At 37.3% G+C, this 13863-nt stretch overlaps 1 protein-coding gene across 3 annotated transcripts in view; it reads right to left on the bottom strand.

Moving 5' to 3' along the window:
- Positions 1-13863, bottom strand: part of ADGRL3 (adhesion G protein-coupled receptor L3) — an 827678-nt gene that overhangs the window by 151235 nt on the left and 662580 nt on the right. For all 3 annotated transcript variants that reach the window (XM_049630539.1, XM_049630537.1, XM_049630538.1), the window contains 2 exons: positions 8099-8401; positions 5919-6022 (listed from right to left, as the gene is read on the bottom strand). In XM_049630539.1, the coding sequence (XP_049486496.1) occupies positions 5919-6022; positions 8099-8401 (407 nt within the window). The remainder of the gene's footprint in view (positions 1-5918; positions 6023-8098; positions 8402-13863) is intronic.

Genomic DNA, 13863 nt, shown 5'->3' with positions numbered 1-13863 from the left:
GGGCCCCAACGAGACAATTTTAATAACAGGATTGTATATGAGGTATTATGGGAATATTAGTAGAGGGGTAGAAAACATCTGGAAATGGGGTGGGAATGCAACCAAAGTAAACAACTATAATAACCATGGTTTGGGAAGACAGGATACTGTAGGTACAACAGAAAGGAAAAGCACACTTTTCCACCTTCAGAACTCAATATTGATACCTACACAGTATAAATTATATTGTCTATGAGGTAAATATGTACTGTATCTTGCTTTAAAAATAGGATGAATGTCTCTATAATTTCAACAGTTATTCACTCTACATGTTCATTTGCTTTTTTAACTAAAATTTGAATTTCTAATGGCATCATGCTAAAGTCTGAGGCTATAATACTAAAGAAAATGGTTCCCAATAAAAAGGAGCTTACGTACTAGCAATGGAAAGAACTCTTAATAAATTAGCTACAAAATTATTTAATTTTAATTTTGTGGAGTGCAATACAGAATCCAAGTTTAAGGGCCTTTTACTCGACTGTATGAAGTTAGGGAATAATTTAGGAAATGCTTTTCTAAGGAAGAATGTTTCGTGTGAGGTGGAGGAATGTTTCGTGTGAGGAAAAGAAAGGATTGGGTTAGGATATAGGTGAGGGCCTCTAGGCAGAGAAGACACTTTCAGGAGGGAGGGGCATGGGGTCCTAGGGGAACTGCACAAGGGGTGCTATAACTGGAATTTAGGTGGCCAGAGAAGTGAGCAAGGGGCAGATTAAGTTGTCCCCTTCATAAGTCATGATGAAGATTTTGTGGATCATGCTAAGATCAAGGGAAGGTACTAATACGTCTAAACAGGAGTGATCTAATCAGAGTTGTGTTTGAAATCAAATGCAGGAGAATGGATTAGAGGGTTCAGGAGTGAATGAATGAATGACAGGGTACTTGCTAAGAGGCTACAGCAGCAGAAGCTATTGTGGGTTAGGGTAGCAGCAGTGGAGAACAGTGGAAAGTGGCCTGATTTGGGAGAGACTTATAAGTACACGGACAGGCCTACTCTCTGAGGGGAGGAGAAGGGAAGAGAGGCACTCCATGGTAATGCCATTAACTGGATTCTCCAACAGCCATTATGACCTCAACATTTACCGCTCAGTTCAAAGGTTGCCTTTCCAGATAAGGCTTTCACTGACCATATTCTTTCCAGTGGCAGCCAGAGGTTACTCCCCTGTCCTGATGGCCCTATTTACTTCTCTCACCCCAGCAGTCACGGACCACAAGTATCTCATTTCTATACAACAAATACATGCATATCTCGAATCTGCCTCAAGCTTCTGCACAGAGGCAGGGTTGAAATAATGTTATTCTGTATATCTTAGCTTACAGACCTAATGAAAATGTCTGTCTCTAACATTTCTTTCACTAAATTCTACTGAAGTTATTTCTCAGCAATAAGCACATACACTGAGAAATCTTACGAGTTCTGTGAGGATTAGTAAATTAATACCTGTATTGAAATGGTGGGATTATATTCAGGACTTGAATAGGGGAAGGTAAACCCTGCAGCTTTAGTTGAGGATAATTATGACAGAGATGGATACTATTTACATGTCAAATTTTGACACATGTAAAAACAATTTTCTTTGAAATAAGCTTTGACATTTTATGAGATTTATTACATCAAACATTAATCAGGTGCCAAACCAATTCATGAAGGAGTTTCTCATAGTGTTTAAGTATATAGCTATCATTTCTTTGAAAGATCTACTTATGCTATTTTGCTGTAAATCAGAGTCAAGTAGGTATAGAGACAATTAAATGCTTCTATCTTACAATTGAAAGTAGGTTAAATAAGCCTGAAGTCCTAGAAACCCTACCAATCTCTGATAAAATTAAGAAGCAATTTACAGAATCTCTATGGAGATTAAAAGAATGGAGAAATTAAAATCTGGGTGACAGGATTCGACTTTTTCCTCCAAGGCAGGCAACTGGCTTATTTTATACAATTACATAGCAAAAATTCTAGGTATTCACATCCTTCATTAGAAAACGCAGGGAGAACTCTACTTATCTCAAAATCTGTCAGTAGCTTGTGAACCAACAAAAGACAAGACTCTTCAGTTTGTTAGAAACAGAAAGACTATTTTCCAGTGACAATTCAGTCATTTCTTTTCCATATAATAGTTGAACTAGGCAATGAAGGAGGAAGCTTACCTCACTTCACATGCAAAGAAATATGAAAGCCATTCAAAACTGTAATTTCAAAGAATTTTAAATTGACTGGAGGGAGGGTAAAGTGCAATCAGCTCTTTAAAGGTATGCAACACAGAAAATATAAACTCCTTTAGGAGAATCTGAGTCTAACCTAGAGATCAAGCTGAAGTGAGAAACTGTATTTTAGTAAGCAGTCATTATGGTGAGAAAATACGATATTTTGCTATATATGTGTGAAGAGGCCGAGCTCTGAACCAATCTGCTTGCTGTCAAGAAAAGCTCGAAAATATTTTAAAAAATTAATTTGAAGACTAATCTATTTTTCTATCCACTCATCTATTTATCTTTGAACCTGCCTTTCCTTCTATCCATCCATCCATCCATCCATCCATCCATCCATCCATCCATCCCCCCACCCATCTAACCCTTGACTCATCTATCTATCCACCTACCTACCAATTTTTCTCTCTCCCTCTCTCTCCCACCTCCCTCTCTGTTGCTGCTGGAGTAAAGGCCACGTTGTGCACAAATTTTTGCCTTGCTCTTTCTGTACATATTATGCTTTTATTAAACCTCATCATTATGAAAGTATTCTTGCTCATTTGTAACAAATTTCTTCATGAGATTCTGACTTCAAAGGCTTACATTTTCGCTAATAAAATATAAGCTACACTTTATCACCACACAAAATTTAATCTATAATTTCACCAGTATGGAAGTGGCCTGAATTCATTCATGGATCAGAAGCCATCAAAATTATTTGCCCGTTTTCTCCCTTCTGGCCTGACTGCAGGGGTGGGGGCAGAGGTGTGTGTGCATAACTCATTTCTTAGCAAACATGAAAATATAGTTTGCATTTTCAAACTAAAGTAAGCATCCTGATGCATGTACTTGTGTATACTTGCTGTCTACAGGGGTGCCGGACACACAGTGGGTGGATAGTGTTAGTGATAATGAAAAGAATAGTCCTCCCTGTGGTATAGATGCTGAGACTGTGATCCAGAAGTGTTCTTTCCTTGAAAGCCTTCAGGAATTCCCTGAGAAGCACTGTACAGTCATAAGGGAGGTGCCTCACAGGCTATGATGCATTCACTCAGGAGCTCACGAAGATGGGGACATTGAATACACTGTTTATACTGAATCACTCCCTCCTTTCTTTTCTCATCTGTGCTGTCATTGGGGGTCATAAATGTTCCTTTATTTTAAAAGTTTGAAGTTCACAAGACTACAAAAGGGGGAAGAGAGAAGGAATGAACCATGAAAGATAACTCTTTCACTTTAATTTTTCAACATGACAAAAAAATCCACTAGAAAAAGGGGAAAAGGCCACTTCCTGGGTCAAGGCCACTTTCCATCCTCCTCCATCTTGCTCTCTGCCCTAGAGGGTGAACTCAGAAGGATGTTATTCAGAGTGCCCCTCTTCTCTGGCTTCCACTGGGCTTGTCCAATGGGGAGGGTGGGCAAGGGAATGGAAGGAGGAGGGAGAGTGAGGTCAGTGTATTTATTTCCCTTTGGTCTTCTTCTGAAAAGTTGCCTGGGGCTAGGCTGAGTCTCTTGTCTGTAGGCCATCTTTCTTCTCAAAGACATCCGCTTGCAATTTTTTGTCACTCCATTTATCCAGCAACAGTGGGCCTGGGGTTGGCAATAGCTCCACCTCTGTTACTAGCACTGGGCTCTTGCTCAATCCCTCGCAGTTCACCTTTGCTCCCCCAATACTGCTAGAAACAAACCCTTTTCCAATGTTCTATCTGTTGTTGGGACTCAGGTACTGAGGGAGGAAATGAGCAGAAGTATGAATTCTGTGAAAGATGCTTTGGAGAGTTAGGGAGATAATACGGACAAATTGCTCAGTGAACACTGCACACAAATTCTCTCTTGGAGGTTTACAATGTTAATATTTAAAAGTGTTGGAGTTTTATGGTAAAGAAACCTGTTCAACTACCCTTTATATTCAACGGATAGCATAAATATTTGGAGGTATGAGGGGCACACCAGGTAAAAGCGTGGACAAAAGTGAAAAGAGACTAGGGAAGTAAGTGTGATGTAAAGGCAGGAATTCTGTGCAGTTTAACCAGTGTTGTGGCTATGCGTGATATCTTGATAAAAGTAGACCCAGCTAAAACTCCAGCTCCAACACTGACGTTGGGCTACTTATATAATCTGATTCAGACTACTCCAAATCCTCCTGTTATTTTTGAAGATTTTATAAACTTATGAAAACTGCAGTGAAGGTATTATTATAAATTCTCATTGCCTAAATTCTATAATCTTACTATAATTATAATCTTACACAATTTTACAGACTCTACAGGATTAAACAGAATTGCTCCAGAATAATGGAACATATTTGTTATATTAAAAAAAAAACAAAACACCCATCCATAAATCAAATGGGCAACAGCTGTCTGGTCTTTGCAAAGAATTATCTCTTTTGTCATAAGATTAGGAGGTCTGCAGAGGAAAGAAAAGAATTAAGCATCATTATCAGTTAAAGTCACCCAGTAATTCCTGCAATGAAATAGTCTAACCATATTCAGGAATTATCATGAAAACACTCAGCTTTCTAGGTGAATTATTACTGAATTAATATCAACCCCTGGGCTAAGTATGTAGGGAGTATTTTTTAAAAGTTGCTAATGTAAGGAGATATGCTACTGATCTCTTAATCTGATCACATCCAGCAAGAGTTATTTGCCCTGGGGTCTGAGCTACACTGTAATAAAATCAAAGGACATAAAAACTGTGGCAGGAACAGTGATGAAATTGGAGAAGCATCATTATGAACAGCAACAAGTGTGGAGATGCATATGTAAGAGGGTAACTAGAGTCAATATAACCACTGTTCTCCATGATTTAGGGTAAATAGATAGTTATGGCTCATCTGCTAAATAATCTACTGGGTAGATATTTATGGATTATTATTCAGTATATTACTGAGGATCAGCCTGGTTAAAAACAAATAGAGAAAAGGGCAAATGGCACAGACAGGCTTTTAGAAAGGCCATCATTCGTAATATTTCTCAGGAAAAAATCTCTTTCAGAAATTCCTCAGCATAGCTAATGTGCCATAGAAGGACTCTTCATTTTAGGAGTGCATAAATCCACACAAATTGCTATAATAAGGATTCATCCCATAGCCCTTTTGGCATAAATGCACATCTGGTCTCTGTTTGTAATGAAATCAATTCAAAGCCCCACAGTGCATTAATAATAAAAATGTTCAACATATTGCAACCAAATAAGCCCTGAAAATTTGAGTCTGCAAGATTTTGTCACACGTACATATACTTTTAACATTGATAAATGATTAGGTTACAGAACATTTATCAAATAGCTTAAGATTCCAAAGGTAGACTTTTTTTGGTAATTGTTATTTTCACAGGAAAATCCATATGCATGTATGCTAGATGTTTTGCTTGCTTGATTTATAATACCTCTTGGACTTTTATACCTATAGTTCACAATACCATAAAAATTTTATTATTAATAAAATTATCATAAGCAATACTGCCTGGTTTAGAGGAAGTTCATGGATTTGCCCTTTAAGAACAACAAAATTCTAGATTAGCTCATCGCATATCAAAGGGTGTCATTAAATCTTAAATAAAAATATAATGGAAGAATATTTCCACATTAATTAAAAAAAGATCTTAACCAGTTTGTCTGCACCAGCTAGAGTCAACAGCAGAGGATCTCAGTTTGGGAAAACCTTCCTTGTCAGTCACGTGATTTACCTTTTGTGTTATTTGGTTGACCCAAGGAGAAGAACAGTTGCTAAGATCTGGTCCTTGGGGATCCCAGATTCCATCAGGAGCCAGGCATAGATATGTTGACACTCCTAGAACAATGAGAGAAAAAGGTCTGCTTTAAATACTCAAACCATGTTTCTTACAATGACTTTATATCCATGTTATGTTTAAATATGAACACAGGCAAAATGGAGATCATTAAGCTAAGCTAATGTTTATTGAAACACCACATCCAAAGCCTGGCAGACAATGGACACTGGAGAAATGCAACCAACCAAACAAAAACGTTCAATATTTTTAAAGCACTTGCTGGCAACTACACCAGTTACAGAGGACAATTTCATAAATGAGATAGATGCGGTGCCTGCCGCCATGGGGCTTATCGTGTGGGTTTTCACACAAGGCAAGGTAGCAGTTGAGTCTTAAAGGAATCAGTTTGCAGGTTTTTCAGGAAGACAAGGTAGGAAAGGGCACTCCAGGTGCAGAGAAGATATGTTGTCCTTGGGAAACCTCAAATGTTTTAAATTGAGGTCTACTGTACAGGAGAGTTATGTGTAACGGGCTTGGAAAGGCAGGCATAGTGAGATCATAAACTGCCTGGTCTGCCACCTGTGGGTGCTGGAAAATCAGTGAACATTAAGCAGAGGAGAGAAATGAGCTGATTAAGGTTTCAGTAAGATAACTGTGGCAGCAGCAGAAAGGATGAATTTGAGGGGGAGATGTGAAGGTTTGGGGGACACTATCGCAAAAATCCAAGTGACAGCATGTGTGGGTCTAAACAGCAAAGGAGACAAAGAAAAGGTTAAAAATAAGATTTCAGCATAGGCACATTCACCTGGGAGGGCTCTAGAAGGCTCCCTTTAAATCTCTCTCCCAATTTTCACAGAACAATGGTGACATATTTCTGTCGTGCTTTCAAACTGCTTTCAAATAAAGTACTTCACTAACCTTCACAACAAACATTTGACGGGGTGGTGGGGGGGGGCTGTTATTATTTCTCTTTTAGAAATGAAGGAAATGAGGCCCAGAACGAAGGGGACAGTGCTAAGAGGCAAGGTTTCAAACTGTTGGAATCACACTGATTCCAGTAACACAAGTGAACTGCACCCTTTCCTAAAGGGAAAAAAGATTTCAGAATATTTTTAAACACTTTGCTGAAAAAAAATTAAATGTGCACTTGTGTAAAAGTCAATATTCTTTTTGGTCTTTCTACCAGTTCATGTACTATAGAATTCAGAATGCTATATCCCCACTGGAACAGTTCTAAGAGAAACCTGTTTGAAGCAACCAGATCAATAACACCCAAAGGCGTAGTCACTATTGTTAGTACAGTGACATCTATTGTATATTTGCTTTCTTTACATATTTTATGGAATAAGGCACATTTTATTTAGTGTATCAAGTATTAGCTTTATGAAGATCAACGTATGTGACAATAAGAAAACCAGGCATTTTCTGGCTTAAAGATTGTAAATAATAATATGGTTACCAATGGGGGATGTGATGAATCGCAACAGTAAAAAAAAAGGGGGGGAAGTAGAGTAGAACTATTTAGCTCTTAACTGTCTCTCAGAGGAAACAATGAAGCTTGCTCTCTCTAGTGGATATTGAGTAGTGGGAGTCTGACTCCTGTCTATGTGAAGAGCCCTTGACTGTTAAGGGATGGCTATGATGACTTATGAAAAGGAGAGTCAAACTTCCTCTTCCGTTAAATTTTAGGTAGTTTCAATGATCATCTTCTAATGTAAAAGTCCTTGACCCCATTTTCTGCAATCAACAGTTGATGGTCGGTGCCAAGGACGAGAACTAACTCCCTTCCAATCCATTGATTCGCTCTGGGCTGCTGCACAGAAGGGCTGGCCTTTAGGAGTAGCCAGGACATGCACAGCCTAACTGCAACTCCACCCAGGGACCTCCCCCCGTGGGCGACAATACTGACCTCACGTGTATCCCCACCAAATCCTCACCAGTGACTTCTTTGGAATGTATTTTCAAACTCTGAAAATACACTGCTTGAAATCGTCACTCAGCTGAGTTCAGAATTCAAGTGAACTAACAAAAATATGTAGTGACAAACAAACAAAAACACTAAAGAAACAATTGCGAGAAAAGCAAGCTAAAGTAACAGAATACCTTTCTTTAGCTTGGCTCTAGGACACACTTACCTATAGTTCCTGCAGGGCACGGCTGCTTTGCCATCTGTCCTTGACGGGTCTTAAACCACATGATTTCTCGGGCTTCCACGGCTTCACAGCTCTCTTCCAGGGCTGGGAGTTGGGACGCTGCTGATGGCAGATGTGTGGTAATGTCGTCAAGCACCTCCACAGCTGGAGATGGGGTGCTGGTACTCCGGTTTCTTCTTCCTGACACTGATGGGGTAGTACTCCTGCCTGGGCTCCAAGTTGTGGTCCGCAGGGTGGTACTGGTGGTGGTACTTCCCATGCCAAGAGGTCCTGTGGTAGAGATTTCTGAAATAAAATTCAAAAGAAAAGACCTACATTGCTTGCTCATCGCCTCAAGGTGTCCTCATACTTCAGAAACCATTTTCATTTGAAAATTCCAAGAGCCCTCCACATGGGAAAAATAAGCCAGTGCCAAGGTATCAAAGTGGCACTTCAGGATGATGACGGTCAGCTGACCAGTGACAAATGAAGGCTTGTTCATGGTTCTACTCAGCTCGAATCGCAGAAAAAAAAGTTAACAGCATAATTCAACTCTTTAGTAAGCTTCTTAATGTTTCAAGCCTTTGTAACAATTAGAGGATTAATACTTAAAGCCCTCACCTTAGAATATTCAAACCTGGTACATAGAATGGGAGAAAGCTATCTAAACTAGACTTTTCACATTAAGTATAACATGAGTTTCTAAAGATGAAGCAATTAGGGGGAAAGGATCGGAAAAAAAGGGCCTCAAAAATTAAAGCGCTCTCAAGCTAAAAGAGAAAAGACAATTCTGAGTAGAGTCTCTTTAACTTGACGATCTACCGATGCTCTTAGAACTGACCCATCTTAACAAAACTGTGTGAAGTATAAGTGGTTTCCAATCAGTCGTGCCATTAATTATTGTCTAACTAGATTTGTTAAAGTCTAGTATGTATTCCAAATTCCAAATAAAACTAGTAAGGTTCCTTGACCAGATGTTAATAGGTTATTAAGCCTATGAAGTACTCAAAGGAATGTTCTAACAATACTATGGAAATAATCCCTGCAGAGAATCACCTTTCTGGGAAAATATATTCACATTTCCATCATAGGAATGCAAGAGTATGCCAGTCCTCCACGTACATACATTGCATTCCTCACTGTAAGGTTAGAAACTACGCTTAACCTCACTTACTTGCAATAAACCTAGGGACACCGGCTCTAACCAGATTCAAAGTAGCTCAGGGTTATGGAACTCAGGAAGTCCTGTGCTAAGCCTCCAGATGTTTGTCATTCATTGTCTGCCATCTTTAACATGTCATCAACTTGACTCTGCTATCCCAGAAGAGAAGCCACATCCATCACAGTGTATTTAGTACGTATAAAGCTTCCCCAAACAAGACAGAGATCGCGGTTGCAAGGGGGTATGGATTTCCTGAACATTTAATCACTGAATTGTAGCATTTTCTGACGTGATGCTATTTTTCTAGCTGTCTTGCCTATTCTGTTCCTCTTTGTAGCTTTCTTTCTTTCTCTTGTGTTTTCTCTCTATGTGAATGTAATGTTCATAAATTCATTGACTCAAAATTCATAAAGGAAGAGAGGGTATCTTTTTTCCTCTTCTTCCATTTATACCATATTCCCCAAACTGCCAAGTCTTGTTGATTCTGTCTCATTTTTTTACTTTTCTCTCTCCCCAATCACCACTATCTGCATTCACCCCACCATCATCAGTGGATGAATACAATAGCCTTTTAACCTTTTTGCCAGTGAAAGCAGTACTAGAACAGAATGGCAATACTGGTATTTCAGTATCTATTTTTGCAAAAGCAAAATTCAGAACTCATAAAATAAAATTGACACAATTTAACACAATTCAAATATAAAATTTAGCAACATAACTAAAGTTGAATTCTTAAAATTATAAATAGTAGAAACATGAGTCTAATGTATGTTGTTTGCATTTAAATTTATTGAAATATCTCAAAAAGAAAAATAAAACTAAGAAATATTAATAACTTGAAATTAAATATTATTTAACATTATATTATTAAAATAAATTAATATTAAAATTAAATAATATTGTTCTTAATAATATTAAGTATTAGTCTTAAAAATAACATGTCAGTGGTGTCATGGCTGGGATACAAGAACCTTTTTGTGCAAATTTTTCTGGCTGATGGAAAAATTCTCCTTAACTTTATATTACTTGATAAAATAGTAAGGCAATAGTTAAAAGTTAACGCCAAGTATTTTTTCTGGCTCCTTCAACTTAAAAAATGCCATGTCTCATTTGTAGTTTCTTGAGAATTACATAGATACTCCAGAATGCTTTCTAAATGAGTGAATTTCTTTTCATTTAGATATTTTAATTAGCATACAATGCTCTATGAGGGAGGAGATTCGTTTTGCAAACATTTTTGCCCTGATAAAACTGCACAATACCCCATGTAGCGAAAACATGGACCAGCCTATTGTCTCAATCACACAAATCATCGGAAAGGAATGATGACACATTATCACAAGATGCTTGTCTACTGTGACTCTGGACTTGCCAATTTTGAATAGATTTGTCTTTTAGCATAGATTTAATATATATATCCTATTTAAATGATTGGGATTTCAGATTTTTAAAGACTACAGTATCACACCAAAAGGTACTTAACAATAGCACAGCATAATGGAAATCAATGTTCATTATTTTTCTCTAAAATTATCCCATTGAAATAATTTTCTACCTTTTGCCAGAGGCATCTTGTAGGGTATAAATTGAAATGTGTTACTCCCCAGATTAAAATCCCTTAAATCATTTCTGTCTGCCCTCTGAACACAGATTGGACTCCTTTTCTTCGTGCTTTAAGCCCTTCATGAGTTTATTCCTCTAGCTCATTTGTAATGCTTCTTCATCTTTCAGCTCTACTATTAACCCATACAAAATTACCAGTAATTCCCCAACTGCACCCTGTTCTTTCTGCCTCAGGGCTTTTGCACATGCTGCAGTGTTCCTGCTCCCATTTCCACCTGGCTAATTTCTGTTTAGCCTTTGGGGATTGCTTGGATGCCATCTCCACCAAAGGACCTTTTCAAAGAACCAAGATGAGGTTATATACTAATATGTTTTATACACGATTACTTCCTCAGCTTTTAGCTTTTTGTCTGACTTACAATAAATTAGGTCTTAGTCAAAATAGATGACTATCAGGGATAGGTGAAAGAGGCAGGGGAGAGTCCAGTTCTGAAATGTCACACAAAAAAGGAAAAAAAGATAAATAGAGGGAAATAACAAATGGGGTCATTAAGAGTCCTTATAGTTGATAGGCTAAAAAAGTTATTTTATAAATGCATTTTAATGCTATCATTAAGAAAATTACCAGATAACTCAAATGAAAAGGAGCAAGAACTCTTCTTCCCCAAATTGACTCTATCTCACAACATTCATATTTAAATTGAATACACTCTTGTGAAGCAATGATACCGATAAAAGAGATTTTTTAAAAGTTTGATTTGTTATGCAGTACATCACAAGGACTCAGTTTAATACAGACATACTAATGTTCAGGATCGATATAGAACTTATTTCCTTGGAACTGTGCTGCAGAGAGATGTATACAAGCAGGGCCATTTCATATCATTGGACTTTCAGCAGAATAAAAGTCAGATTTAAAAGCTGTTCCTGATTCCCCAACCCTTCTATTCCATTTACTGCCATGTAAGACTCTCAAGAGTTTTGTTCAGTGCCATCCTTCGGCAGAATAAGTACTAGTGATATACATGTCATCACCAGTGCCCAAGAAAGAACCTGTCTTATTGTAGATACTGTAAAAAAAGATGTAGAATCACTGAAGAGTCATAGCAGCACACTTTGGCCAAGTTCCAGCCCATACCGTAAGCCACAGGAGTTTGTATTCTTCTATCTTCCAGTAAGGAAGAAATGATATGACACTTTTTCACTAGATTCTGTTATCGAGTCTTACCTGATAATGTAGCTACTTTAATAAAACTATGTTATTAAGTGCCTCGTGTGGTTGTGTATCAGGGAAAGTTTAAAAGAATATAAAAGAAAATAAGTGCAAGTGACTATCTGCATATAACACTTTATCAAGCTTGGGTAATTTTCGTTACTATTTTGTCATTGCTATTGTGTTTATTGTACTTATGTAGCTTAGCATTTTCATAAAAGTAACTAAACTCCACATTAATAATTTCCCTCATACTTAACCTATTTCCAGAGGAAAATTTCAATTCTCCTGTTTACTGAAATATATTGCCCATGGTCTATTTCATTCTTACATTTTGGTTTATTTTGTTTAATTTATGTCTCCTTCAATTTCCTTGAAAGGAATAAATATTATTTTGAATATTACTACAGGTTATAGTTTGTGGAGTACACTCATGGAAAACAGTGAAAATCACCAATATTTGTACGGTGCTTTACATTTTTCAATGTCCTTCTTTATCTCTATTATCTGACTGAATTCATTGCAGAATAATTATAACTATGAATTCCTTATATTATAAATGAGAAAACATAGGCTCAAATGGTAAGTGAATCATAATTAAACATATAGAAAGTAAATCAGTTTCCTCTAATTCCTCCATGTTTTTATAATAAGCTATCAAAATGACATTCTGAATTGTTTCATGCATTCCACAACCATGAGTCTATCATATGCTTTAAGAAGGGACTTAAGTAAATACAATGATTCTAAAAAAGACATTACTACTCTTGATCACAAACCATATTTATTATTTTTGGGATGGACATTGTTAATTTTCCCCCCCCAAAGTCGTACATTGAAGCCCTAACTCACCTATAACTACATTTGGAGACAGAGCCTTTAAAAAAGATAATTAAGGTTCAATGAGGTCATAAGTGTGTGGCCCTAATCCAATATCATTGTTGTCCTTAAATGTGGAGGAAGAGATACTAGGGAGACATGCTCACAGAATGCTCATTTTCATAGCTTATTATAAAAACATGGAGGAATTAGAGGAAACTGATTTACTTTCTATAAAGGCCATGTGAGAAGGTAGCCATCTCCAAGTGAAGGAGTAAGACCTCAGGAGAAACCAACTTACCAGCACCTTGATCCTGGACTTTCAGTTGCCAGAACAGTGAGGAAGTGAATGTCTGTTGTTTAAGTCACCTAGTCTGTGATATTTTGTTACGGCAGCCCTAGCAGAGTAATACAGGCATCTTCTAAAAAACTATAAAATTTAAAACAGAAGATTAAACTTCACAGTAGAAGAAATGTTTACCTTCTGCTCATAAAGTGCATGAACTTTCTTTCTGATTCGCCTTTATTTTTTCCTTTCTTGTCTAAGATATGTATCCCCCTTCATGGTTTTCCCTTTTCTAATCTGTGTTAACTTCATTCCAACATATAACATTTGGCTAACTACAGAAACATTTCCTTCTCCCCACCCTCCAAGTATTTATTTAAATCCAAGGTCAGTTATTGAAGAAATCTTCCCAAGGGTTTGATATAGGAAATAAGAAAACTAAAACTATAACAATACTCCAAGTGGCTTTTGGTTATTTGTGTAGTGCTCTGGGTAGAAAGAAATTCTGCCTGGTCTCCATGGATATCAGTTGGTGGCAGCTGATTTGATTATACCTAGTTTTTAAAGAGAAACATCAGTTTTATCTGTCATGAAATTATCCAATTCTCTTCAGAATCCATTCATTATATTTGGCTCAATGGCCTCTTAAGATAGTGAAATTCCACAAATTATCAGCCATGTGAAGGAATATTTATTTTTGTAATTTAATCTATTTACATTTTCTG

Source organism: Panthera uncia, chromosome B1 (assembly GCF_023721935.1).
Source record: "Panthera uncia isolate 11264 chromosome B1, Puncia_PCG_1.0, whole genome shotgun sequence".
NCBI lineage: Eukaryota > Metazoa > Chordata > Mammalia > Carnivora > Felidae > Panthera > Panthera uncia.
This window is presented reverse-complemented; position numbering and strand designations above follow the sequence as displayed.